Source organism: Lepus europaeus, chromosome 5 (genome assembly GCF_033115175.1).
Source record: "Lepus europaeus isolate LE1 chromosome 5, mLepTim1.pri, whole genome shotgun sequence".
Lineage (NCBI taxonomy): Eukaryota > Metazoa > Chordata > Mammalia > Lagomorpha > Leporidae > Lepus > Lepus europaeus.
In genome coordinates, this window is record NC_084831.1 from 10,440,621 (window position 1) to 10,468,100 (window position 27,480).

Here is a 27,480-nt window from a genome sequence, read left to right on the forward strand (position 1 = left end):
GGCCCCGCCCTCCCTGAGCATCCACGTGTCAACTCACTCGCTAGGCTCCCCCTCCTCCGTCCTTTATTTCAATGGTAAAAATAATTCCATGTTCCTTTATCAACCTAGCGTTCTTTTTTTTTAAATTATGAATGATTCGCAGCATGCACTTGACCTGTGACCCACCCACGCTGTAGCCCAGGGGTTGGAACATTGTTGCACGAAGAGCCAGGAAGTGAATGCTTTCGTCTTTACCATCCGTATGATCATGCTCACCACTCCTGCTCTCGCTGTACAAAAGCAGCCATGGCAATGCACAAACAGTGAGCATGGAGTGTTTCAATAAAACTTTATTTATAAAAAAAAATACAGGCAGTAGATCAGATTTCACTTGTTGGCCATAGGTTTTTGCTAACCCCTGGTTTAGAACACGGGCTACAGAACCAAATGGGCAGAGTTTGATCCTGCCCATGTGATGATTTAGTAGCAAAGCTCAGATCCTTGATCCGTTCAAACCTACTTTGTCACCTGCAATGTAGGAACGAACAGTACCACTGCGGCAAGCGTTTCCTATTCACTGTCCCGCCCACCCTTCCCGTTAACCCAACACAGGAAGTGCTGTTCCCATCCCTAGCGTACAGACAAGGAAATTGAGGCACCTATGGCTTCTCACTCACCCAGAGCCCTACAGCTGGAAGGAGCAATCTGGGGCTGCATTGTGGGCCTGCTGACCCCAGAGCCCACCCTCTGGGCTTCCGGCTCTGCCACCCACTGCCTCCCCACGATGCCACGGTGAGGGCTCTACCAGGGCAAAGCCACACAGGCCCTGGCAGAATCTGAACCCCTGCCATGGCCACCCCGTGTGTTCATCCCCTGTCCTTGACTTTCAGACTTTGGAGGAGAACCTCACCCAGGAGAAAAACAGAGCGAAGGAGGCCCTGGAGGAGGAACGGATGAGGGTCCAGGAGCTGGAGGCCCGCCTGGCCCACCAGAAGGAGGCAGGTGCAGGCGGGGCGGGGCCGGGGGGTCGCCAGAAGGAGGCAGGTGCAGGCGGGGCAGGGCCGGGGGGTCGCCAGGAGGCAGGTGCAGCTGGGGCAGGGTCCTGGGGGCGGTGGGGGACGAGTTGGGGGGACAGCCCACCAGAAGGAGGCAGGTGCAGCTGGGGCGGAGCCAGGGGTTGTGGTCCTGGGTCAGAGGAAGGCAGGTGCAGGCGGGACCGGGGCCAGGGCAGGGGGCAGGGGCGGCTTGCCAGTGCCCAGCTCCAGGCCCTATAGCCAAGAAGGAGGGACGGGGAGGGGTGGCTCCGGCTGAGCTCCAAGTCCTAGGCTGTGCTGCCCATGAAGGGGCCGCGGTGAGGATTCGAGGGCTGCCCCGTGGAGCCCAGCCTCTGCCCGGTCTCCACATCTCTTCACCCACAGTTGTCGACTTTCAGGTTTGGGAGAACCTCACTCAGGAGAAAAATAAAGCGAAGGAGGCCCTGGAGGAGGAACGGATGCACGTGCAGGAGCTGGAGGCCCGCCTGGCCCGCCAGCAGGAGGCAGGTGCAGGCAGGGTGGGGCGATGGGGTGCCAGAGCCCCGCTCCAGGACCTACAGCCAGGAAGGAGCGACCGGGGCCCCAGCCGAACTCCGGGTCCTGGGCTGTGCTGCCACGAAGGGGCCGTGGTGACGACTTGAGGGCTGCCCCGTGGAGCCCAGCCTCCTGCCCCGTCTCCATGTCTACTCACCTGAGGTTGTCGACTTTCAGGTTTGGGAGGAGAACCTCACTCAGGAGAAAAGCAGAGCGAAGGAGGCCCTGGAGGAGGAACGGATGAGGGTCCGGGAGCTGGAGGCCCGCCTGGCCCGCCAGCAGGAGGTAGGCGGAGCCAGCCTGAGCCGGCACCAGGCTCCAGGGCCCTGGAGGGAAGGAGGTCGGGACCTCAGGTGAGGGGTGAGCATGGGGGAGCTTTCCCGGTATCCTGGGTCCTGGGGTGGGCCCAGCTCCCCCCAGAAGCATCGGGCACTCAGGAGAGAACCCTGGAGTTGCAGCCGAGACGACCAGCTGGGAAAGGTGGCTCCCAGGTAGGGCTCCGGGAGAAGCTGGGGCAGGAGATGTGGGTGCCTTCCGCGTGGAGGTTGTGTCCCACAGCGTGGGGATGACGAACGGCAGAGCCGAGGGCCCCTCTCCACTTGCCTGAGGGCCTCTGTCAGCCCCGTGCAGTCCACCCAGCTGAGGCCTTCATGGCCCAGTGTCCCCTCTGGGCTGAGTTGGGTCCAGCCCTTCTTCCCTGGGAGGGATCATCCCCCCAGCCCCCACGCCCTCAGGGGCTCCTGCAGGACATACCTGCTTCCTCTTGCACAGAATCACTTAGGTAGTGGAAGGCAGAGGCACCTGCTGCTCCCCAGCCCAGCCCAGCCCAGCCCTCGCCCCTGCTCTCCTCCGCTCCACCCTCCGCAAGTCACAGGCAGGCAGCTCACTGCCTGAGGAGGACCTGCCAGTAAATTATGCCTGTCGCCAGCATGTTTTATTTTTAATTCATAAAATGTGTTTTATGAATTTCCATTCTCTCTGAAAAAAAAAAAAAGAAAAGAAAATCTGGCCATCATTTCCATTTGACAAAAAAATGGCCTGGGGCTGAATGAACCAAGTAGCAGCAGTTTTGCCACAGTCCTCACCACTCCCTCTTGCATTAAACACGGTGCACTCCGTTTCCGGTACCTGCCTGGCCCCTATAGTTTTTGAGTTTGCAGCCCATCACCCATTTCCTCCCTAAAAGTCAGAGCCAAACACTCCAGCAGTGGAGGCCTAGGGCAGCACCCTCCCCTCCCTGGTTGAAAATGCTGTATTCCTGTTAATGCGTCCGAACAAGATATAAGGGAAACGCTGTGACGTCACTGATGGGGGTTTAGCCTGCGGTCACCCTTGGATTCTCCAGCCTTTTTTACGCCTGCTTCTGTTAATACCTCCCTCCCGAGGCAGCACAGGGAGACATGAGCTCAGATCCTCGCAGGCCTGCCTAACCGGCTGCGGCAGATCTGTCCATACCCGCCAGCTCCTGGACAGGATGGCTGTGAGGGTGGGGTCTGTTGGAGAGGGAAGCGTGTGACCCAGAGTGTCCGTGGAAGGAGTGGTGGCTGTCCCCACCAGCGCTGCCACTTCTGTCTTGTGTCTGCTTCGCGAGCTCATGTTCAGCCCTCACGCTTCAAATCCGTGCCACCCACCAGAGTGAGGAACAGGGAGGCACTGGGCAGGGACACCCCCCCACCCCACCCCAGTCTGCTGGGATCCAGGCTGGGAGGTTCCCGGGAAGCCCCCAGCACAGCTGTGCTCTGGGGCCCTGACTTCCATCCCCAGGGAGAGTGTTGGGGAGGGGGTCTCCCCGGAGTCACTTGTGTCGAACGCCACCAAGCGGTCCTGGGGACGGCCCTGGGATTTACAGATGTCAAGGGCAGGGGGAGCCCCAGGAGAGAGACTGCAGCTTTGCCGCTGGGGCTGGCGACCCCCGTCTGTCACTTCTGGCCAAACCCACCCAGGGGCTCTCACTGGGGCGGTGGTTTGACTTCTTCCTCTGAGACCTGCTGCTGCGCTCTCGGGTGGATCCCCCAGCCCAGCAGCAGCCCTAGGTCAGGGTGGGATTGGGCTGGCATCCACGGCCGCTTGCTGTGAACCTGGGGGCATCGGGGAGGCGGGCAGGACTGGGTGCCCCCACGAGGTGTCTTCCCGGGAGAGCCTGCGCCGGCTGCACAGGAGCTTCCAGATGTGCGGTCAGAGGCAGCAGCGTGAACCCTGAGCCCCTGTGAAGAGGCTCCGAGTCTGTCACACTTGACAGGAAGGTGCTACAATGTGCAGAACAAATGGGACACCCCCCCCCCCGTGCTACTTTTCTGCTCTGCTTTCTGCTGGGGTGGGGACGGCCAAGTGTTGGAGTTTTCAAACCTACTGTCCCCGCAAAACACGCAGCTGGACAGCCGTGTGGCCGATGGAATGCTTTGTTGTGGGCTGATCGGGGTGGGGGCCGGGGAAGGGGGGTGCTGCAAGCCCCAGTTACAATGGGGAACCGCTACAGACACCAGGGGTTGGGCTGGAGTTTGCCAAACAGCTCATCCAGACACTGAGGGGCCCCTCTCGCAGTGACTAGAAACGGCCAGCAAGTCAAGTCCTGGGGGAAATCGCTCAGCCGCAGGGGCGCCCCCACCAGCATCCGCCCCTGCGGCCACAGAGGTTGGCTGAGGGCGGCCCATGGATTCAGCGCCCTGCCCTCCGGAGATGTAGTCCAGTCACGGGAGCCCCATTATTCATGAGCACCTTGTGATCAGAGAGGCTGCCTGCTCGGGCGATAGGAAGCCCGGACCCCTCGCTCCTTCACTCCCTGCGAGGGCCTCTGAGGGCGAGCCATGGGTGGGCCCTGCGGCCCCACCCCCACCCCCACACTGGACTCAAACCTGACTTCCAGTTTCTCAGTGTCTCCAGCTGACAGCGCTCCCCTGATGGGGTTGCGGTGAGAGCGCAGGGCTGGCAGGGACCTGGAGTGCAGTCCCCCACCCCCGGCCCCCACCGCGTTTTAGCCATCATGGCTGTGACTACGGCATCATCACTAGCAACGTCGCCCCTAAGCATGCGGGCGGGCGACCAAGAGGACTGGCCATTGACTTTCAGGTTTCCGAGAGCAGCATAGCCCAGGAGCGAAGAAAAGCCAAGGAAGCCTTGGAGACAGAAAAGCGGAGAGTCCAAGACCTGGAGAACCAACTAACCCAGCAGAAGGAGGTACACGCGGAGGAGGAGGAGGGGCCGTGGCAGCCAGAACCTTCTGGAAGGAGCCTGGGCACCAGGCATGGCCTGCGGGGGTGCGGCGGGAGAGCGGTTCCAAGTGGTTCCACCGCAGCACCTGCTCTGGGAGTGACCACTCTGCAGCTCACTCACCCGTGACCTCCTACCCAGTTTCCCTTTATACCAGGGGGCTCAGCGTTGGCCCCTCCCCTGTGTTTATGGCACACCCCTGCCGTCACAGGATCTGGAGCAGCTCCTCCTGGGCTGGCAGTGGGGCAGGGACACAGCAGCCCAAAGGGAGCTGCAGCCGGCAGGTGCACAACGGGCACACAGAGACCCCATCAAATCCACACCAGGGAGCAGAGGCTTCTGGGACAGACAAGAAGCAGTGCGCCCTCAAGGACGTCACCTACACTCCTCCTGGAACCCAGAGCCTGGGGCCAGGTGGCCTGTGGTGACCTCACCGTGAGCTGGGCCCCAGGCAGGGGCTGCACAGACGTAGCCATGAAGAAACTTCCAGAAACAGAGCTGACGACAGTGCCATGGTAGTTTGATCAGGTTTCACCCATCCCTCCACGGTATCCACTGAGCTCTCCCTGTGGGCCAGGCCCTGTCCTGGGCCTTGCTGCCCCCCAGAACGCCCACCCCACTGCAGGGGAGACAGACACCACAGACATGAACGCACAGGAGAACTCGGAGCCAGGAGCTCCCAGGGGCAGGCAGGGGGGGCCTCTCTGGGGAGGTGCTTGCATTTGGCACCCACCGAGCAGAGCCCAGAGCAAGAGAAGGGAAGAGCCCCCCCCCCCCCCGACTGGGCATGCAGAAGTGGCCTCTGGTGACAGGCAGGACTCAGACCCGCAGGGTGTGGGGGCTGGGCAGCCCCCAGCAAAGGCTGGAGCAGCAGCAAAGGGACAGCGAGCAGGAGGTGAGGGCGAGTCCAGCCAGGTGGGGTAGGCGGGGAGCGGGGCGGGGTGGGGCGGGGCGGCGGTGTTAGACGGTGGGGACACTGGAAAGGGTGGTCTCATCCCCCGGGCCACATGCAGCCGCGAAGTCCCCCCACCCCCCTGACCCCATCGTCCCCTCCACCCAGCACCGCTTTCCCCATCACAACCTCTATCAGGTTTTCTTTTTGCCAAACACGGCGCGTTCACCCAAGCGGCCCGGTGAAAAGAGAAAATATAAACCATTGTAACTCCAAGTCCCTCCATGCCACTATGTGCACCTCAGGACATCCCTGGCAGTCTTTTGTCACGTATGCACATGTTTCTCGTGAACTTTGAGGGTCTAATCCCCAGAGTCTCAACAGCTGCAGGTAGCTTTCGGCCCCGCCTCCACTGTTACCTGCCCTGGGCCAGGCAGGTGAGCGTGGACCGCCAGCTCCCTCCCATCCCCAGGCCGTGGGGTCCGAGTTCTCAGTTCCAAGCTCCTACAGATGTGAATTTTCGAGTTCCACCCTTTGTAGCCCAGAGCAGGCGGCTGGTGGCCTTGCTTACAGCCACAGGGGTGAAGCCTGCCGGGACGGGGTGGGCACCGCCCTGGCAGCACCTCTCCTGCCCGCCTCCCGGGAGTCCAGGAGCTTCCCCACGAAGGCCTGCACTGGTGCCAACACAGTGCCGGTGTAGTCAGTGGCTTGGCACCAAATGAGATCACGCAGCCACTCACCCGCCTGTCACTTCCTGGTGGAGAAATCACCATCCGGGCAAGCGTGACTAACCAAGACAGGACTCCCGGGCTCGCGCCTGGCAGGCACCTGTGCCCTGAGCTCTGCTCCCGAGCGCTGACTCACCGGTTACAGCGCTGACTCATCGTGGTCGCCCCGGGCACTGTGGCTTCCCTGCCTGGCTTGTGCCGCTGCCCTCAACTGCTGGTCTTTGACTTGCAGATGTCGGAGAGCAGCATGGCCCACGAGAGGCAGAAAGCAAGGGAGGCCTTGGAGAAGGAGAAGAGGAAGGTGCAGGACCTGGAGAACCACTTAACCAAGCAGAAGGAGGTGCGCATCTCGGGGCCGGGAAGACAGGGCCCCCCAGCGTGCTCCAGCAGCGCAGTGCGGGCTCAAAGCCCACGTCTGCCTCTCTCCGGCTGCAGGACTTGAGACAGGTTTCTCAGCGCCTCTGGGCCTTGGCTTCCCCACTTAGGAAATGCAGACAGCACCAAGAGGTCGCTCTCTTGGAGCTGCTGGGAGGCATGACTGCTGATGTCCACACGGAGCGTAAACAAGAAGCCCTAGACTCAGGGAGGCCTTGGCTGCTCACAACAGTGTTACTGTCAGCAGCTGGCGGCTGGGAAGTGGGAGGGCAGGATCTGAACCCAGGACCCCTGACTCCAGAGTCCTTCACTGACACCCCTGCCTCTACCATGCTTCAGCTTTGTGTGGCTTCAGCTGCCCGGGGAGGAAGAGGAGATGTCCAAGTATGGGCACCGGATTTCTGGTCCCTTTGATGTCCATTTTCCCACTTGAACCTGTCATCATAATTTTCATAACCAAATGCGTTTGCTTTCACTACTGGCGGCGGCAGCGGCAGTGGGAGTAGAGGTGGTTACCGCACCTGACCTTTTCTTAGGCACCAAAGGCGACAGGACATGGATCTGGACTCCTCCGGGACCCAGGAGCCCTGGGGGCATACATGCACACACACTGTGACCAGTATTGCAAAGTCAGCAGGTGGCAAACACTACCCCCCACCCACCCCACCCCCAGCAGTGAGTGAAATATAGGTAAACGCAGTCTGGAAGGGTCCAGGGGCCCAGATGGGACTCAAAAGTTCCCTCTGTCCATTCACTTCCCCCATGGATCACTTGCTTCAAAGAAAAGTCAGGCTGTGTTAGAGGGTCCAGGGGATTGAACATACATGTCCATTCCCCAGAGTCTCTGATTCACTCAGATCCAGGAATCTGCATTTTTTAAAGGATTTATTCATTTATTTGAGAGGCAGGAAGAGTTAGAGAGAGAGGGAGAGACAGAGAAAGAGGTTCACCCTTCAAATGGCCTCAATGGCCAGAGCTGAGCCAGGAGCCAGGAGCTTCTTCCGGGTCTCCCACGTGGATGCAGGGGCCCAAGCACTCGGGCCATCCTCCACTGCTTTCCCAAGCACGTTAACAGGGAGCTGAATCGGAAGTGGAGCAGCCAGGGCTTGAACCAGCGCCCATGTGGGATGGCGGCGCTGCAGGCAGTGGCTTTACCTGCCAGCGCTGAATCTGCTTTTAAAGGCAGCCCAAGGGATGCTGGGACAATTGAATCACACCGCCCGGGGAAGCACAGGTGATTGCAAATCAGCCCTGGGTGGGGCTATTTATTTATTTCTATTTTGAACTGTTTCATTCATTTGAGACAGACAGAGCTACCATCTGTTGGTTTGGGCAGGGCCAGAGCTGGGAGCCAAGAACTTAATCCAAGCCTCCCACATGGGTGGCAGGGACTCAACGACTTGAGCCCGCGTCTGCTGCCTCCTAGGTACACGTTAGCAGGACACAGAGCTGGGAGTCACTGATATGGCTTGTGGACAAATTAACCACTGTGACAAATGTCCACCCCTCTGGGCACCACTTTTTAATAGGGGCCTCGACTAAGTGGCAGGTGTCCTGGAAGGCAGACCAGGGTTCAGCAAAGCCATGTGAGAGATGTCAGCTCCGGGCTGCCCCCACGAAAAGCCCTCTGTTTCCCCATGGGCTTTGCTCTGGCCATTGTGGCCATCTGGGGACTGAACCAGCAGATAGAAGCCCTCTCTCTCTCTCTTTTCACCTCTGTAACTCTTTCAAATAAGTAGAAATAAATACGAAAAATAAAGAAATAAAATTAGATAATATTTGCAAAACTCACATTTGGTATGACTGGAGGAAGAATTCCTGGGGCCAGCACTGTGGCGGAGCGGCTTAAGCCTCTGCCTGCGGTGCCAGCATCCCATAGGGGCACCAGTTTGAGTCCCAGCTGCTCTACTTCTGAAGCACTCCCTGCTAATGTTCTGGGAAGGCAGCAGCAGATGGCCCAAGTGCTCGGGCCCCTGCACCCACGTGGGAGACCCAGAGGAAGCTCCTGGCTCCTGGCTCCTGGCTCAGATCTCAGCCCAGTTCTGGCCGTTGCAATCATTTGGAGAGTGAACCAGCAGATGGAGGAACTCTCTCCCTGTAACTCTGCCTCTCAAATAAATAACGTGCCATGGCCACAGTCATGAGGGTCCAGTCTGGCCAGGGCTGGAGGGCTGGGCATCACCAGCCCCATGCTGAGGCCTGGGAGGAGAGCAGGGTGTCCTAAGGACTGCTCAGGCAGCACGGAGGTGAAGGCACCTGGCACATTCGTCCGGCAGAAGAGACCAGAGCCCCGTGTGACAGCTAAAGTGCTGGCTCATAGAAGACAAACTTTCCCAATGAGCTCCCGGTGACAGAGCTGAGCTCCGAGGGCAGAAGCCACAGGGAGAGGGGTCTCAGCTGCCTGTCACGGAGCCATCACTAGTAGCCGGAGCCTTCCAGAGAAGGACTGAGCTGTGGGCTCGAAAGGACCCACCGGGAGAACTCGGTCTTCATTGAGCATCTACCATGTGGCAGCCTCTTCGGGGCGCTGGGGATTCAGGCACGGACAAGCCAGTTCCTGTCCCTGCAGCATTCCAAGGAGGGTGGCAGAGGGAGGCCTGGGTGGATGTGTGTCCCCGAGGGTCTGTGAATTGGATGTTTGTGCCCTGTCTAGGAAATAGAATGGAAAGGGCAAAGAGAGGCCGCTTTAAATAATAAATTGAAGGACGCACTGGCCGTGGTAGAAGAGACCCAGAAAGCAAAGCTGGCTGAAAGTCTAAAAGCAGAGAGCCTCACCGCGAAGTTACAAGAAACGTCAGCCGAGCTGGAATCTGCCAAGACGAAAATGGTGAGTGGGTGCCGCCTGCCGGGGCCAGGAGGGTTCTTCCTCGGGGGCCAATAACGAGGAGGGCAGAGGCCGGGCAGCCAGGGCCAGGGAGGGCGGGGCTGGAGCAGCAGCCAGAGCCAGGGGGAGGAGCTGCATTGGAAACACCAGGATGGGGGGGGTCACGGGAAAGGGTCCAGTTGGCCATCTGGGGGTCGGGGGTAACTTTTTGTTTTAACAAATACAAGTTCATTTGCCTTTTTCTTATAAAAATGTTTCATCAATTCGTTAATATTTATTGAACATCTAGGTCTAGATACTGTGGGCATAGCTATGAATAAGAAAAACCAAGTCTGCTGCGATGGCATTTATGTCTAGTGGGAGTGAGAAATTCGAATAAAGAGATGAGATCATCTCAGGAAAAATAAAACAAGATCTTCCAGGGAGATGGCACTGAAGCTGAAACCCAAAAGACAAGTTGGAGTCAGCCGTGCAAGGAGCTAGGGCAGGAGTGCACCAGGCAGGTGGGACAGCACGTGCAAAGGCCCTGCGGCAGGAGCCAGGCTGGCACCTGGTGTGCCACGGCGCCATATGCTTGCTGCTCCGGTCTTCATATCCCGCTCCCAGCCTCACCCAGCCCTTGCTGCGTCCCCAGATCACGATGGAGGAGCGGATGCTGCTGCAGCAGCAGGCGCTAAAGACCCTCCAGGACGAGCGGGAGTCCCAGAAGCACGGGTTTGAAGAGGAGATCGCGGGCTACAAGGAGCAAATCAAGCAGCACGCGCAGACGATCGTGAGTCTGGAGGGAAGGCTCCGGAACGTGATGCAGCACCACGGAAGGATAGAGGCAGAGATCGTGGCCTTGAAGGAGAAGGAGCCAGGTAGGCCCGAGGGATGCCGGGAGAGCCCGGTTCCTAGGCAGGCCGAGGTCAGCCTGCAGGCCCCAGCAGGCTGCTGAGTGAGGGAACCGCCACACTTCACTTAAAAGCCCACGCGCTCTCGGGAGGCCCCCTTGCTCCTCCTTCCCCCGGGCGCAGGGTGAGCAGAGGGAACGGCGAGCAATGGGGACACGCTTTGTGCCAGCGCGGTGAGCCGGTGACAGGCTCGGGCTGCCAGGGGCCACGAGAGCGCCGCGGAGCGGAATCGTCTTTTCCGCGTGAGAGCATCCCCACGCGGAGCCTCCCCCGGGCTTCTCCATGCCACCAGCCGTTTGCAACTTGCGTAACGCTCTCGTAGACAAAGCAAGGATTTGCCTCTTAAAAGACAAATCCGGAAGAGGCGGAAGAAAGGGCTCAGGGCAGCGGCGCTTATGCGCCCTGAATAACCGAAACAGCGCGCGTTGGTGCAGAGGCGAGTCCTGGGGTCTGGAAGCAGCCGCTTCAGGCCCCGGCTGTCTCAGAGCTTGGCACTGGCAGAGTCTTTGCTGCGGGGGCCTCTCCTGTCAGGGGCTTAGCAGCATCCCGGTCCTCTACCTGCGAGATCCCGCCCCTAAACCACAGATGTGCCCCCACAGTGCCCAATATCCCCTCCAGGCACACTCACGCCTCGCTGAGAAGCATGGTTCTCGCCACCAGGTGGCAAGTGCCCCGGTTCCCCTCGTACATCCACTCATCGGCACTCTTCGCTGAGCATCTACTATGTTCCAGGCTCACTTAGGCGCTGGGGAGTCAGCGATGGACAAACCAGCTCCTGTCCCTGCAGGGAACCAAACTGCTGCCCTGGGAGGTGATCCAAGATGAGCAGGGAGCCAGGGCCGGGGCCGGGCCCGGAGCAGGGCTCCGCCTCCTAACTGCAACCCCAGGCAGAGGAGGGCCCAGAAGGCGTCCTCTCCCCTCCTATGACAGTGCCCACCCTAAAGCAAGCACGCCCTAAGTATTCGTTGAATGAATAAGCAAGTGAACAAACGTGAATTGGATGTTGAGAATAGAAACCGCAAGGCGTGGCTAAGGAGGGAGGTGAGTGGAGGACCTCACTGAGCACAGGTGATTCTTCCAGGAAAGACAGGCGGTTACCCCAGGGCCGGCGGCCACCATGCACCGGCTTGGCTCAGGGATCGTCAGCAGATTCCCTCACCCGGCATGTGTGTCCTTGTCTGTACGTGAAGTTGATGATCCCTGCCTAGAAATGGATTAACGTGTGTGTGTCCGTGTGTCTGTGTGTGTCGTGTGTACACCCGTGTGTCTGCGTGTGTGTCCGTGTGTCTGCGTGTGTGTCCGTGTGTCTGTGTGTGTCCGTGTGTACACCCATGTGTCTGCGTGTGTGTCCGTGTGTCTGTGTATGTCCGTGGGTCTGTGTGTATGTCCCTGTGTCTGTGTGTGTGTCCGTGTGTCTGTCTGTGTGTGTGTCCATGTGTCTGTTTGTGTGTGTGTCTGTGTGTATGTCCATGTGTCTGTGTGTATGTCCGTGTGTTTGAGTATGTCCGTGTGTTTGTGTGTGTGTCCATGTGTTTGTGTGTGTGTCTGTGTGTCTGTGTGTGTCCATGTGTGTGTGTCCGTGTGTCCGTGTGTGTGTCTGTGTGTGTGTCTGTGTGTCTGTGTGTGTCTGCATGTGTCCGTGTGTCTGCGTGTGTGTCCGTGTATCCATGTGTCTGCGTGTGTGTCCGTGTGTCTGTCTGTGTCTGTGTGTATGTCCGTGTGTCTGTGTGTGTCCATGTGTCTGTGTATATGTCCGTGTGTCTGCGTGTGTGTCCGTGTGTCTGTGTGTATATGTCTGTGTGACTGTGTATGTCCGTGTGTCTGTGTGTGTGTCCGTGTGTCTGTGTGTGTCCGTGTGTGTGTGTCCATGTGTCTGTCTGTGTGTGTGTCTGTGTGTATGTCCATGTGTCTGTGTGTATGTCCGTGTGTTTGAGTATGTCCGTGTGTTTGTGTGTGTCCATGTGTTTGTGTGTGTGTCCGTGTGTCTGTGTGTGTCCATGTGTGTGTGTCTGTGTGTGTCCGTGTGTGTGTCTGTGTGTGTGTCCGTGTGTCTGTGTGTCTGTGTGTGTCTGCATGTGTCCGTGTGTCTGTGTGTGTCCATGTGTCTGTGTATATGTCCGTGTGTCTGTGTGTGTGTCCATGTGTCTGTGTATATGTCCGTGTGTCTGTGTGTGTGTCCATGTGTCTGTCTGTGTGTGTGTCCGTGTGTCTGTGTGTCTGTGTGTATCTGCATGTGTCCGTGTGTCTGCGTGTGTGTCCGTGTATCCATGTGTCTGCGTGTGTGTCTGTGTGTCTGTCTGTGTCTGTGTGTATGTCCGTGTGTCTGTGTGTGTCCATGTGTCTGTGTGTATGTCCGTGTGTCTGTGTGTGTGTCCGTGTGTCTGTGTGTGTCCGTGTGTCTGTGTGTGTCCGTGTGTCTGTGTGTCTGTGTGTGTCTGCATGTGTCCGTGTGTCTGTGTGTGTGTCCGTGTATCCATGTGTCTGCGTGTGTGTCCGTGTGTCTGTCTGTGTCTGTGTGTATGTCCGTGTGTCTGTGTGTGTCCATGTGTCTGTGTATATGTCCGTGTGTCTGTGTGTGTGTCCATGTGTCTGTGTGTGTCCGTGTGTCTGTGTGTGTGTCCATGTGTCTGTGTGTATGTCCGTGTGTCTGTGTGTGTGTCCATGTGTCTGTGTGTGTCCGTGTGTCTGTGTGTGTGTCCATGTGTCTGTCTGTGTGTGTGTGTGTTTGCACACCTCTCTGCTCCAGCTCAAAAGAAAGAAGTGCCAAGAGAGCCTCCAGTGGCACCTGCCCCGGACGTGGGCACCAAAGAGATGGAGTGCGACCACCTGATGTGAGTGCCCGCAGTGGGGGGGGGCGCCCCAGCCTCACCAGCCTGGGATGCACAACAAGCCTGCAGAGCCACTACTGTGGCAGAAACTGACCACAGGATCCAAGGCTGAGGGTTTCTCATTGTTGGTTAAGTCTCTCGGCTCCTTTAAGGAATCGAGTCAGTGTCGTGGAAAGACCCAGGCTGAGATGCGTTCAGACCCCAGCTGGGCCACCCTGGGCAGTCCCACCCCCACCCCAGCCTCGCCTGCCTCATTTACGAAGCCAAGTGGCCCATGCTTGGCGCTGGGCACATGGCAGCCCCTGGTGTTCTTAGCCAGAGGCAAGCCCACTCCTGGTATTCCAGGCAGACAGCAGGAGTTTCAAAGACAGAGACCTCCTGTGGGCTGGGCTCTGGCTAACTGCCCTGGCCTTGCCCAACCCTGAGGGTCAGTGAATCCACACCTTGACCTCCAGGGAGAGAGCATTGTCAGAGAAACAAGTCCATGGGGAGGAAGGACCCAGAAAACCGTGGCAACGCAGCAGGTACGCTAGAACGCGCTGACCAGATACCCAGGCCGTGCCTCGGAGGAGACACGCACCTGCCTGACTTGTGTCACGTGCTGTCAGCAAAGCCGAATGTCCTGGGGATCTCACCTCCCCGGGAAAACGCATGTGCAGCCTCTCCGCCGAGGACCCGCTCTGCGGACGGCAGCGGGCAAGGCTGGGCGGAGGATCAGCCCGCTCACTTCAGAGCACGTGGGTCAAGTTGGGAGTTCCAGGGAGAGCCCAGCGCACACACACACACATAGAATACACCACACACACACACACACAGAGAATACACCACACCACACACACACACAGACTACACCACGCGCACACACACACAGAGAATACACCACACACACACACAGAATACACCACACCACACACACAGAGAATACACCACACACACACACACACATACACACAGAATACACCACACCACACACACACACAGACTACACCACGCGCACACACACACACAGAGAATACACCACACACACACACAGAATACACCACACCACACACACAGAGAATACACCACACACACACACACACATACACACAGAATACACCACACCACACACACACACACACACACACAGGGCTCCCACCAGTTCCTGAAAACTTGGCATTGAAAGATTAGATGGGGCAAGTGTTTGCTACAGTGGTCAAGATTTCCCTACAGACACCTGCAAATCAGAGTCCCCGGGTTCAAGTCCCAGCTCCACTCCCAACTCCCCCCTCCTGCTAACGCACACCTTGGGAGGCAGGGATGATGGCTCAAGCGGTTGGGCACCTGCCACAGCCATGGGAGATCCAAACGTGGTTCCCGGCTCCTGGCCTCAACCTGCCGTAGCCCCGGCTGTTGTGGGCACTTAGGAAGTGAACCAGCGGATGGCAGCTGCCCTCCCTGCCCCTCGAATAAATAAATAATTTTAAAGAATTTTTTTTTTAAAAAAAAGATAAACAGATAACTTCTGGGATTTTGAACGCCCACTTGGTTATCATGTGTGTGTGGCCAACAATTGTTTTAAAGATTTATTTATTTATTTGATGGAAGGAGGGAGAGGGAGAGAGAGAGAGAGAGTCAGAGAATCAGAGAGAGAGGTCTTCCATCTGCTAGTTCACTCCCCAAATGGCTACAACAGCCAGGGCTGATCCAGGCTGAAGCCAGCAGCCCAGAACCCCATCCGTGTCTCCCCCATGGGTGCAGGGGCCCAGTACTTGAGCCACCTCCCGCTGCTTTCCCAGGTGTTTCAGCAGAGAGCTGGATGGGGAGTGGAGTAGCTGGGGCTCGAACTTGAGCTCCAAGAGGGGATGCTGGCTTCCAGGCAGAGACTTAGCCTGCTGAGCCACAACACCAGCCCCATAGTTTTATTTTTTATATGCCACCTGCCAGGCCTCCGTTTCATTTCATAATAAACACACACTCCACTCTCAGATCCACTCAGGAAGAGTGTAGGTTCCAAAAACAGGTGGGGCCTTAACCCGTGGGGGCCTGGGGCCCAGCGCTCCCGCCGAATGGGCTGGACCATAGCACCTCCTCCCCCTACACAAAACACACTTGCAAAATGCGTCCCCCTTGGCTCGGGATTTGCACATTGGCCTATGTCCCCTCCAACCTGGCACCACCCCTGCCCATTACTGCTGGGAGGGCCCACAGTGCCGTGGTGTCCTACCTCCCGGGGTACAGACAAGGGAAGCTCTGACCCCGGGGCCCAGACCAGACATCCACCAACTTGCCCATGAATGCCCTCTCCCTGCTCTGCACTTGACCTGCGTGGCCCTGCCTCTCCCTGCAATAATTCAATTCAATTCAATTCAATTCAGTTCTTCCTCATCCTCAGTCCTTAGGGAATCCCTGAGCACCCAAAGTGCCTGCTCTTCCCCCCAAAGCCCATGAGCCCTGCATGCACAGGTGGTGTGACAGCCGCCTGGACACAAGGCCATCCCCTCCTGCAAGGCCCTGCCCCGCCAGCCCCTTCATCCTTTGCTAATAGCTCATCCAATGAATTCATTTTGGAGAATGTTTCGAGCCGGTCCCATCCCCTTGCTGGGGCTGTCCCGTCCCGTCCTGTGACTGAGGAGCCTTTGCACCTGCCCTAGGCCCCGCCCCCTCTGCCAGGTGCCCAGCAGGCGCAGGCGGCGTGGGTGTCACTTGGCCGTTTCTGTGGCTTTCAGAGATGACTTACTGGCTGCCCAGAAAGAAATCCTGTCCCAGCAGGAGGTCATCATGCGGCTGAGGAAAGACCTTAACGACGCCCACAGCCGAATGTCAGACTTGAGAGGTTTGTACGTCTCTGTGGCCCGTGCCGCCCCGGCCCGGTGGAGGACGGGAGAGGAGGTGAAGGAGGTGGGAGCTCAGCCTAAACCCCAGCCGACCTGCCGACCTGCCTTGCTGGGCACCCGCAAACCCTGTGGCCTGGACCAGCAAACGCTGGGTCCTGGGCTTGGCCTTGGTTGCCACTCACCTGTGCCGCGGGCCCTGGTCTCCGCAGGCCCCGGGCCCTGCACGGAACGTAACTTCCTCTTCCTGGGAGAGCTTCCTTTGCTGCGGGGGATTTGTCTCCCTCGGAGGGCAGTCACAGAAGCAGGAGCTGAACTTGGACCCGAGGGTCCGGAAATGCACAAGGACACCCGTGGGGCCCTGGCGGCCTCTGCTGGGGCGGCACCAGGGCCCAGGGAGCCCAGGACCCCCGCAGAGCAGCACCCAGTGGAGGGCCGCGGTGTGTGCTGCTCTGCCGCTGCTGTGCCTACGCACAGGCGGACCTCCTGGCCGTTACCAAGGCCCTCGGAGGTTCTGGTGAGCCCGGCAGATCTGCAGGGGCCCTAGCGGGGCTGGAGGTCCCTCACGGCCTCCCGTCTCTCTCCCAGGGGAGCTTAGCGAGAAGCAGAAGGCGGAGCTGGAGCGGAACCTGGAGCTGGTCCAGCAGCAGAGCAGTGAACTGAGCGCGCTCAAGAGCAAGGTGGCCCAGCTGAGCGGCCTGCTGGAGAAGAGGGACCGGGAGCTGAAGGCCCTCAAGGAGGCCCTCAGGTGCGTGGGAGGGGCGTGCGTGACGCAGGAGGGACGTGCCTGACGTGGGAGGGACGTGCGTGATGCGGGAGCCCTCGAGGAGGCCCTCAGGTGCGTGGGAGGGGCGTGTGTGACGCAGGAGGGACGTGCATGACGTGAGAGGGACGTGTGTGACGCAGGAGGGACGTGCGTGATGTGGGAGGGACGTGCGTGATGCGGGAGCCCTCGAGGAGGCCCTCAGGTGCGTGGGAGGGGCGTGTGTGACGCAGGAGGGACGTGCGTGATGTGGGAGGGACATGTGTGACGCAGGAGGGACATGCCTGACGTGGGAGGGACGTGTGTGACGCAGGAGGGACGTATGTGATGTGGGAGGGACATGTGTGACGCGGGAGCCCCCGCAGCCTTGCACAGAGGGGGCTCCGTCCATGCTTCCCGGCCTCACTAAAACAGGGCTTTGCTTAGTTCTGTGCTTCTCATTCTCACCTAATATTCCACAAGACAGGTCTCAGCGTAAATGCCACTTCCTCCAGGAAGCTCGCTGTCACTCACCCCGTCCAAACACAGCTAAGCGCTCCTGCTCTGCCTGAGGTCCCTCAGCCTCCCCACCCCCACCCCCGCCTCGCCTTACCTCTTACCGCCAAGGCTGCCGATACGTTTCAGTGTCTGTGTGCCCCACGAGGACAGAGTCTGCAGAGGCTCCTCCCACGACTGACTTCCCAGCATTCCCGCTGTGGTTGTTACATGAAGGAGCTTGACATTGCTCAAACATATACACAAGCTGCAGGTGTCGGCTTCATGTAAACACAAAATAGCATCACCATCCCGTGGATTAATCTAAACTTACGGGGGACCTGCATTGTAGTCCATATTTAGTCCACATTTCAGCATGAGCGATGTTTCCTCCCCAAAAGACAAGCTGGGGAAAAGTGAGGCATCGTGTATTACCCGCAGCTTCACACGGTTGTGGCTCACGGCCAAGGCAGGCTGACGCTGTGGCTCAGAGAGCAAGTTCCGGATCCGGGCTGCCTGGTTGCCACACAAGGCTCCCTCACTTACAAGCTTGCTGGCCAAGGGCTAAGCCCCGTGTGTCTCCTGTCTGTAAAACAGGGACAAGGAGAGCCCCTGACTCCTGGGTCAGCACCAACAGTGTTAGAAGTAGCAGCCATGCACCAACGTTCCTGTGCTACCACAGCAGGTGCACACAGACCCAGCGTAGGGAGCAAGGGCAGGTGCCCACTGCCCTGCCACTCACTACCCCGTAAATCCTTCAAAACCAGCCTCCCTCGAGACCTGCGGGCAGGGGGCGCCAGGTGTGAGGATCCAGTTATCAAATAAACAGAGCTCCATTCCTTGGTCTGCCAAGGCAGCCACAGGACTCTGTGCTTCCTGGAGCCGCGAGTGTCCTGCTGCCGGTGACGCCTCTTCTGTGCCCTAGGGATTCCCAAGAGAAACACAAACTCCAGCTGAGCATGGAGAAGGAGCAGAAGCTCAGGAGCCCAACCAAGAAGCGTGACATCTCCGTGCAGATAGAACCAATCCACACCGATGCTTTCTCCAGCAGCCAGGAGGTGAGTGCCCGCTGGGCCCTGGCTCCTCAACCCGCCGTGGGAGAGCCCAGGGGTGGCTTCCTTTCCCAAAGAACCATACGACTGAGCTCGCCCAGCTGTCCCTTGATAAGGTCCATCTGTCTGCCCCAGAAGTCCCAGCTGTGCCTCTATGAGTGAGCCCGGCCAGCGTGGAGCTGGTGCTGGCGCTCCATCCTGTGGCTGGGGTTGTGACACTCCCCGTTGTCTGTAGTCGTTTGATTGCGGGGTGCAGGGATTCCTGGAGGCCCCGGCTTTCCTAGAGCCCAGGAAGTTGCTTTCCCTTGGCGTTCCAACAATCAGCTTTGAATTTTCTCTTGGAAGCCAGGTCCAGTGTGGCACTGTAGCAGGTCCCCTCCTGCTGGAACCCCAAGCTCTTAGGGCATGACCTGACCCCTATTCATTCCCTTGTTCACCAACTATTGAGCATTTGCTGTATGCCAGGCCCTGAGCAGGGACAGGGGATGATGCACGCAGTCCCTGTCCACACCAGGCTCCCCTGGACTTGGTATGAGGTTGTTGGCCCAGGCTGCCAAGCAGGTGGGCCGTGACATTCATGTCTGGATTGGCTGGAGGCGATGGGGGAGGAGGCAACAGGATGAAAGCAAAGAAATATTTGCTCCCTCTTGGGAGGAAGGGCTACTTCCTGCTTTCTAAGCCAGCCTGGGTCAGAGGGCTGAAGAGTTGTATGAGAAAGAATCTCCAGCCTCTAAATAAATAAATTCCCAGAAGAGCCACGAGGAAGGGTCACGGGGAGCTCCGCGTACCCTCTGGATGCAGTCAGGGTTGTAACCATGCCTCCCTGGGCGGCTGTGCCTTGGCCTCCCCACGTGGGTATCCCCCCTTGCATCCAGAGAGAGAAGGGGGGAGGGAAAGAGAGAGAGCAAGGGAGGAAGGGAGAAGAGAGAGAGGAGGAGAGAGAGGAGGAGAGAGGCCCTTTCCAGTGGTTTACTCCCAGGTACAGCACACACCCTCTGAGAGATGGGCGAGGCCAGTGTAGAGCCAGCTGGGCATGCATCCGCTAAGCAGCCCAGTCCAGGAACCAGGGAGGTCCTACTAGGTGCAGGCACGGCCCGGTCCAGGAACCAGGGAAGTCCTACTAGGTGCAGGCACGGCCTGGTCCAGGAACCAGGGAGGTCCTACTAGGTGCAGGCACGGCCTGGTCCAGGAACCAGGGAGGTCCTACTAGGTGCAGGCACGGCCTCGTCCAGGAACCAGGGAGGTCCTACTAGGTGCAGGCACGGCCCGGTCCAGGAACCAGGGAGGTCCTACTAGGTGCAGGCAGGGGTGAGCCGTCCTCTGCTCTCAGCTGCTGAGCCCTGGTCCCAGCCAGAAACCTGGGGCAAGCAACTTGCGGCTCCTGCTCTTAGACCCGGTTCATCCCAGCTTCATAGTCACCAGGCAACTGCCATGGCTAAATGGTGCACGGTGGCAGGCCCTGGGACAGCACAGTCTATGGAGGAGACAGGGGCTTTGTCCCCAGTGGGAACGAGCACTCTGGGGGTGGCGGCTCTTGGATCCAGTGCTCAGGGAGGTCTTGGCAGGGGACACTTGGAGCAGAGCCTGAGGAAGTGGAGGAGCGAGCTGGCGGGAACATGGGAGGTGGCGGGCAGGCCCGGGGAGGCCTCAGATGGCACTGCTGAGCTCTGTGAAGGGAGCTTGCCCTTGAGCCCGCTGCTGTGCGTGGCTCACACGGGGCCTTTAATAAATACCGAAGAGGGAAAGCAGTGTCTCCTCTGCCCTGCCCTCTGTCCCCAGAGCATCCGGCATTCTCTGGACCTGGAGGATGTGCGCCCGTGTCCACATGTTTGTCATCGCCGGCCCCGGGGAGTTGCACCCCAGCACTGCAGGTCCCCAATCTCCCCTCAGTCCCTGGGACAGAGCTGGCATTGTGGTCAGAGCGACAGGCAGGCAGGCAGATAGGTAGGTAGGCAGAAAAATGGGTAGATACATGGATACATAGAGACATGGATACATAGATGATACGTGGATACACAGATGATCCGTGGATACATAGATAGCTATCTCTACCTAGCCATACAATTTTAAGGTAATTTTGGTTCACTCCATACCATGTATATAACTTATGTGTATATATAAAAAATCATCTCTGACTGTATATGTAGTATTGCATGAACCAAAATGGTTCTTTGGAAAAGGAACCAGGATGCCAGTTTCTCCCCTTTCCGGCAGCTTGGCTGAGCCGTTCCTAGCAGCTGTCTCTGCCGCTGATTTTCTGTTTTCCCGACTTTTCTTCCTTCCTGTCTCCCCACCTGGGGACGCAGAATCCACGTCAGCAGGGACGTCACCACGTCACCCCCAGGGCCTAGAACGAGGCTTGCCGCTCAACAGCAGTGCTCGGAGACTCTGGGACCAATGAGTGACTGCATGAATGTGTCTCTCCCCTAGAGAAGTGATATTGAACTTGGGGGCCGGCACTGGACTGCAGGGGTTCCTTGAGCCTCTCGATGCTCTGTGCCAATGTTTGTGGGCGTGGCAAGTTTGCTGCAGGAAAGAACCCGCCTCTAAATCTTAAAAGGGGGCTTGATCCTTAAAAGATGACAAAGAAGAGGGCATTCGGCCCAGCGGCTAAGATGCCCACATCCCGCACCAGGGGGCCTGGTTTGATTCCTGCCTGCAGCTCCTGACCTCAGCTTCCTGCTGACACAGACCCTGGGGGCAGTGGTGTTGGCTCCTGTGACTGGGTCCCTTCCTTGGGAGACCTGGACTGGGCTCCCGACTTCAACCCCATCTGGGGAGTGAACCATGGATGGGCGTGTGCTCGCTCTCTTGCTCTCTCTCTCTCTTTTCTCTCTAATCTCTCCTCTCTCTCTCTTTCTCCTCTCTCTCCCCCCCACCCATAATTTTTTTTAATAAATAAATACAGTTTTTAAAAAGCATCAAGTGTTCACATCTCCAAATGCCCCTCCAGGAGTAGAATTGGGTGGGGTTGCCCAGAAATAAGAGCACAACAATAAGAAAGGGAAATGTGGACATGGAGGAATATTGGAAGAAAAAAATAAACAAAACGAGGAGAGGGGACATGGAGGGGGGACCTCTTCTTTATAGTGACACCGGGTGGGGAGGGAAGGGGGTCTCGTGCTGGGTGTGACTGGGAATTTGCTGAGAGATCTGAGCTCCCGCTCTGCCCAAGTCCTTAGGCTGTTTTCCAAAGGTGCTAAGTGACAGGTGATGCCTCTGTGGACACAAGAGAGAAATTCTGCTCCCTCCTAAGCTGCTCTCTGCTCCGTTCCGCCCACAGGAGCAGTCCTTCAGTGACCTAGGGGTCAAGTGCAAAGGGTCCCGACACGAGGAGATCATCCAGCGTCAGAGAAAGGCCTTATCTGAACTCCGCACCCGAATCAAGGAACTGGAGAAAGCCTGCTCGGCAAGTGAGTCCCCCTCCCCCAGGAGCCTGCGGGGCTCGCCTTGGGGACTGAGCGACCCGCCAGGAGGAACGCGGTTTATCCCCACCGTGTCACACCGAAAAGGACATGGGTAGGCTGTGGCCCCAGAGCCGAGCACAGACCCTGGTATGAAATAAATAGGATTTCATGAAAAGTTCTTTCTCCGATTTCACTGTGGCCCAGTGGAATCCTCGCCTTGGACTCACGCTGTCCACGAGTGAGTGTTGGGGAACTGATCCTGTGGCAGGCTGCGCGCTCAGTGCCTTGGCGCTGGCACCTGTGTGGCTGCAGCCTCACAATTTAGCTGCGTGGCTGTGGACAAGTCACTTCATCTCCGGGCCTCGATTTGCTCAGCCGCCGAGGGAGGTGGTGAGGGTTAGAACAGGTCTGTGGTCAAGTGTGCCATTATCCGTAACAGTCACGACGTGAAATAACTTCTTCCCGAGCCTTGCTTTTGAGTCCAAATTATTTCTCTTATAGATCATAAAGACCACCTGCGTGAACCGTTTCTAGAATTAAAGACTCCCGGGATGGAAAAAAATGTCCAGAAAATATTATTGAACGCAAAACCTGATTTTCCAACTCTCTCAAGAATAGAGCTCCGAGCGGTAACAGTTTGTCTCTGCGGTGACTGACGTGTGAAGGGGGTGGGCATAAGGGCACACATGCATTGCGTGTCCTGGCAGGGTGGGCAGTGCTGTGGCCCCAGACCAGGTCCTCCCCCAGGGCAGGGGCCGCACTCACTGGCCAGTGCCCTTGCCACACCCATTGTCCTGTGTCTGCAGGGAGGTGACCTTCCACGTGTGCGCAGCCTGGCGGGTCAGTCGCCCTCCACGTTAGGTGTTGGGTTCCGCAGAGCATGTCCAACAGGCTAATTTCTCCTGCTGTATGCCGTGTGCATCGCACTGTCAGCTAAACACGCGAGCAGGTGAAAGGGAGCAGAGGGGAGCCATGATTCCGAGTCAGGCCTGCTCTGCCCCTGTGTGACCTGGGGCCGGGCTCTTCGCCTCGCTGGGCCTCCGTTTCCCAGATGGAAGCCGATGCTGACAAAGTTAAAGGAGTGGATTCTGGCCGGCACTGCGGCTCACTAGGCTATTCCTCCGCCTGCAGCACTGGCACCCCGGGTTCTAGTCCTGGTCAGGGCGCCGGATTCTGTCCCGGTTGCCCCTCTTCCAGGCCAGCTCTCTGCTATGGCCCGGGAAGGCAATGGAGGATGGCCCAAGTCCTTGGGCCCTGCACCTGCATGGGAGACCAGGAGAAGCACCTGGCTCCTGGCTTCGGATCAGCACAGTGCAGCAGCCATTGTGGGGTGAACAAACAGAAAAGGAAGACTTTTCTCTCTGTCCCTCTCTCTCTCTCATTGTCCACTCTGCCTGTCAAAAAAAAAAAAAAAAAAAGGAGTGGATTCTGTGAAGCGCTTAGGCCAGCGCCTGGCTCCTAGGGAACACCTAACAAACAAGAGGTGTTACTGTTAGGAAAGTAGCCTTTACATCGTCTCAGTTCAGGAAACTATCACTTCTTTTGTTTTTTCCAGAGATTTATTTATTTATTTGAAAGACAGAGTTACAGACAGAGAGAGAGGTCTTCCATCTGCTGGTTCACTCCCCAAATGGCTGCAATGGCCAGAGCTGAGCCAGGCTGGAGCCAGGAGCCAGGAGCCTCCCCCGGGTCTCCCATGGGGATCCAGGGTCCCAAGCACGGGGCCATCCTCTGCTGCTTTCCCAGGAGCTGGATCAGAGGTGCAGCAGCTGGGACTCGAACTGGCGCCCATATGGGATGCTGGCACCGTTGGCAGCGGTTTTACCTGCTATACCACAGCGCCAGCCCCACTTTCACTTCTGAAAGGGCCACGGTCGTATTTGCCAGGAATACCAGAAGTGACTTGTGTGAGGTGGAAGGTGCCTTTGTGTCCCCTAAAGGCTTGCTTGGGTGTCTGCTGGACATTTGGCAATGGACAGCTCAGGTTAGCATCAGTCACAGTGCATGCAGCTGAATCTAAACCACACACCAGCTTCCGGAAGAATCAGTGAGGCCAACAATTCCCTCTCCGGCAGTTTCTCTGGACACTTGCTGGAGTCCAGGACAAGGCTCTTTGGAAAGGAGCTGGGCTTTCCTAACAAAAGCAAGCCTCGCTTTCCAGGGGCTGATTGACAGCGAGTGGACAGTCTCCTGGGGGGAGGGGGGAGGGGTCAGCTCGCGCTTAGCCTGACCTTGCTTCCAAGACCTTTCCCTTGGCAGTGACCCCGACCCCATCACTGAGCCCACACGGCAGGGAAACCCCGGCTCCTAAGACCCCAGTCCTCCACCGGGGGCAGGAAGAGGAGCAGCTGGCATTTATTGAGTGCTTGCTGTGTACCAGGCTCCGAGCTCAGCCCATCACCTTCACATTGTCACTTCATCCCCACAGCAGCCCGCGTCATCATTGTCACACCCATCTTACAGATACGAGTGGTCAAGTGCCTCCACAAGCTTGCGGGGTCAGGACTGTGTCCTGCTGCCTGCACTTGTACCCTGCTGGTCTGCAGAGGAGTGGGGACAGCGTGACTGAGTCCTGAGCCCCGTCTCAGCCTTAGGTGACCCCCCAAGACTTCCACCACCATTACTAAGAGAGGGACTCGGGAGAGGGGCCCACGGGGTACAGCTGAGGGGCCAGAAACACCATGCTGTGGTTTTTAGGTCTTCTTGTAGCAAATCTGCTTGGTTTGTTTTCTTCTTCCAACACCTTCTTTTAGTCTCATCTCTAGGATGGTTATATGTACCCGCTCTTGCCTTCCACGGTCACTTTTAAGCCTCTATACTCTTTGTTAAAAATATTTATTTTTATTTATTTGAAAGGCAGACTTACAGAGAGGGAGAGAGACAGAGACAAAGCAAGACAGAGAGAGAGAGAGAGAGAACCTTCCATCCAATGGTTCACTCCCCAAAAGGCCGCAACAGCCGAAGACAGGAGCCAGGAGCTTCTTCTGGTCTCCCATGTGGGTGCAGGGGCCCAAGGACTTGGCCATCTTCTACTGCTTTCCCAGGCGCATTAACAGGGAGCTGGATTGGAAGTGGAGCAGCCGGGACTGGAACCTTCCCGCATATGGGATGCCAGTGTCACAGGCAGTGGTTTATCTCACTACACCACAAGGCCAGCCTCCTCTATGCTCTTGAAATTGGAATTTTTAAAAAAAATTTATTTGTTTATTTGAGACGAAGAGAGACAGACAGAGTTCCTGTCTGCTGGTTCACTTCCCAAAAGCCCACAATAGCTGGGGCTGGGACAGGGCCAAAGCCAGGAGCCCAGAGCTCAGTCCAGGTTTCCAACATGAGTGGCAGGAACTTAGTCACTTGAGCCATTACCACTGCCCCCCAGGGTCTGCATTAGCAGGAAACTGGAGTCAGGAGCCAGAGCCAGGGGCCAGCATTGTCGTGCAGTGGGTTCAACCAGGCCTTGTGCTGCCAGCATCCCCTATCAGAGCACTGGTTCAAGTCCTGGCTGCTCCCCTTCCAACCCCACTCCCTGCTAATGCTCCCGGGAGCATTAAGATGGTCCAACTACTTGGGCCCCTACTACCTATGTGGGAGATCTGGATGGAGCTCCAGGCTCCTGGTTTCAGCCTGGTGCAGCCCTGCCTATTGTGGCCATCTGAGGAGCTATCCAGCAGATGGAAGACTCTCTCTCTCTCCAGTGTGGCACAAAGGCATCTTAACCACCAGGCTGACCGCCAGCCCCGGGAGCCATTTCTTGGATCCCAGGTGCTGTGTCGGCAAGGTCAGGTGTTTGTCCAGCATCTAAACCTAATTTGGTTTAAGGAGATTTGACGTGGGGTTCATGGTGCTCCAGGCCCCTGACTTGGCACAGTGATTTTCCCATGCACCCGACGGGCGCTGCCAATGGCCAGCAGCTGGCGAGGGCTCAGCGAGCACACACAAGGCAGCCAGAAGCGATGCCCACCCCCAGCTTCCAGCGTGGGGGAGTTTGGCCACACTTTCAGAGGGCCTGGGTTCTGCTGCATGGCAATGAGCTTGCTTTAACAAAAGGAGGGGAATTTTTTTTTTTTTTTTGCAACCTTCAGTCATTCATTCATTCAACAAACACTCATTCGGAGCCATTCTGCCAGGTATCACACCAGGTGTAAGGGACAGTGAGTGACATGGCGCTGGGCACCTAGACCAGGGCTTCTCCACTTCCTCCTGGCGCAGGTGGGGAAGGGTGTGGTCTTAGGTCATGGGGCATCCTTGCCCACCTCCCACTGGAAGCCACCAGCTAGCACTCGCCATCCTCAGTTGTCACCACCAGAAACGTGTCCAGACGCTGCCTGGTGTCCTGGGGGCAGCGATCACAGAATGAGAGAAGCGAGGGGCCATTAGGGAGGAAGACCATTACATGCAAGCAGGCAGGATGGCCAGCAACCGAGAGGGCAGTCGGCTCCCCCCCCTCCCGAGTCACTCCTGCGTGGTCACACGCTGCTGTAGCCACTGGGGACAGGAGTTCATAATGGCACGCCAAGAGAGCCTGTTTGTTTCTGTTTGATTTCAGTCTCACAATGACCTTTCCAACTCAGGGTCCAGCGTAGCCATGGAGAAGTCGGGGAAAGCAGATGTGGCCGAGGCGCTGGATCTCAGCGAGAAGCTGGTGCGTCCCGACGGCCTCCCCTGGTGCCCCGGGGCCGGCGTGAGCCCCAGGGTGGCGTCACCAACAACCACAAACTCTATTTAGTTCCAATCGCTCCTGCAGACCCATCTAGCATCCCAGCATGGGTCGGAGCCTGCACGGTCGTGTTCCTTGAGAAAGTGGCAATTAGAATGAGTGTTTATATCTGTTGTCACTTCTCCTGTGGTTCCCAAAAAAAAGGCCCTGCCTAAATGGATGTGGGAGAAAGGAGACCTGTATTTAAAACCCCGCTTGCTCTCCTTGTTTGCTCTCCGCAATCCCAGACAATGAATGAAAACAGAAGAGACGTTCGCTTCCCTGGAGCAGCCGCCAGCGTGCTGGGGCAATGCCTCTTACCTGCGACACTTCCCTTGTAGTACCTGGATATGAGCAAGACCCTGGGGAGCCTGATGAACATTAAGGACATGTCAGGTCACGTGTCCATGAAGCACCTGTCCGCTACCGAGAGAGATAAAATCCACCAGCTCCGACAGAGGGACCTCGATCTGGTGTTTGATAAAATCGCTCAGCTGAAGAGCCGGCTGGAGAGAAAAGAGGAGCTTCTAAGAGGATACGAAAAAGACATCGATCAGCTCAGGTACTGCCCACGTCCCCGGCGAAGGGCCCTGTCCTCCCTTCTCCGGGCTGAACCCAGACAGCAGCAGGAGGGTCCATGGGGCGGGAGGACAGAGGTCTGAGTGTTACTAACAATACTGGGGTAGGGCGCTGGGGACAACACGTGGGCCTGATGGAGCAAGTCCACCCTTGAGAAGGCAGCGGTCAGAGTGTGCGCTCCTAAGGGGCACGATGCACCTGTTACGGGCCTTGATGTGTGGTTTGCCATTGTGTGTATCTTGATAATGCCACCGTAATCTCAGTCATCACGATTCCCCTCCTTGGGATCGTGGGATTGGAAGCCTGCTAGTACTTTCTTGACTGCCCCCCACCCCAGGCTACACACACAATGGGGTCTTCAAAAAGTTCATGGAAAAGTCGTATTATGGAAAAACTGTACGTGGG

The 27,480-nt window shown here is 57.6% G+C and overlaps 1 protein-coding gene across 1 annotated transcript in view; it reads left to right on the top strand.

Moving 5' to 3' along the window:
- FHAD1 (forkhead associated phosphopeptide binding domain 1) overlaps positions 1–27,480 on the top strand; it is a 121,439-nt gene that overhangs the window by 82,116 nt on the left and 11,843 nt on the right. Inside the window, exons 16-29 of the mRNA XM_062193859.1 lie at positions 870–977; positions 1,725–1,832; positions 4,614–4,721; positions 6,607–6,714; positions 9,403–9,576; positions 10,208–10,433; positions 13,213–13,297; positions 16,003–16,109; positions 16,696–16,855; positions 18,270–18,402; positions 21,680–21,809; positions 22,305–22,432; positions 26,347–26,442; positions 26,838–27,058. Of these exons, the coding sequence (XP_062049843.1) occupies positions 870–977; positions 1,725–1,832; positions 4,614–4,721; positions 6,607–6,714; positions 9,403–9,576; positions 10,208–10,433; positions 13,213–13,297; positions 16,003–16,109; positions 16,696–16,855; positions 18,270–18,402; positions 21,680–21,809; positions 22,305–22,432; positions 26,347–26,442; positions 26,838–27,058 (1,892 nt within the window). The remainder of the gene's footprint in view (positions 1–869; positions 978–1,724; positions 1,833–4,613; positions 4,722–6,606; positions 6,715–9,402; positions 9,577–10,207; positions 10,434–13,212; positions 13,298–16,002; positions 16,110–16,695; positions 16,856–18,269; positions 18,403–21,679; positions 21,810–22,304; positions 22,433–26,346; positions 26,443–26,837; positions 27,059–27,480) is intronic.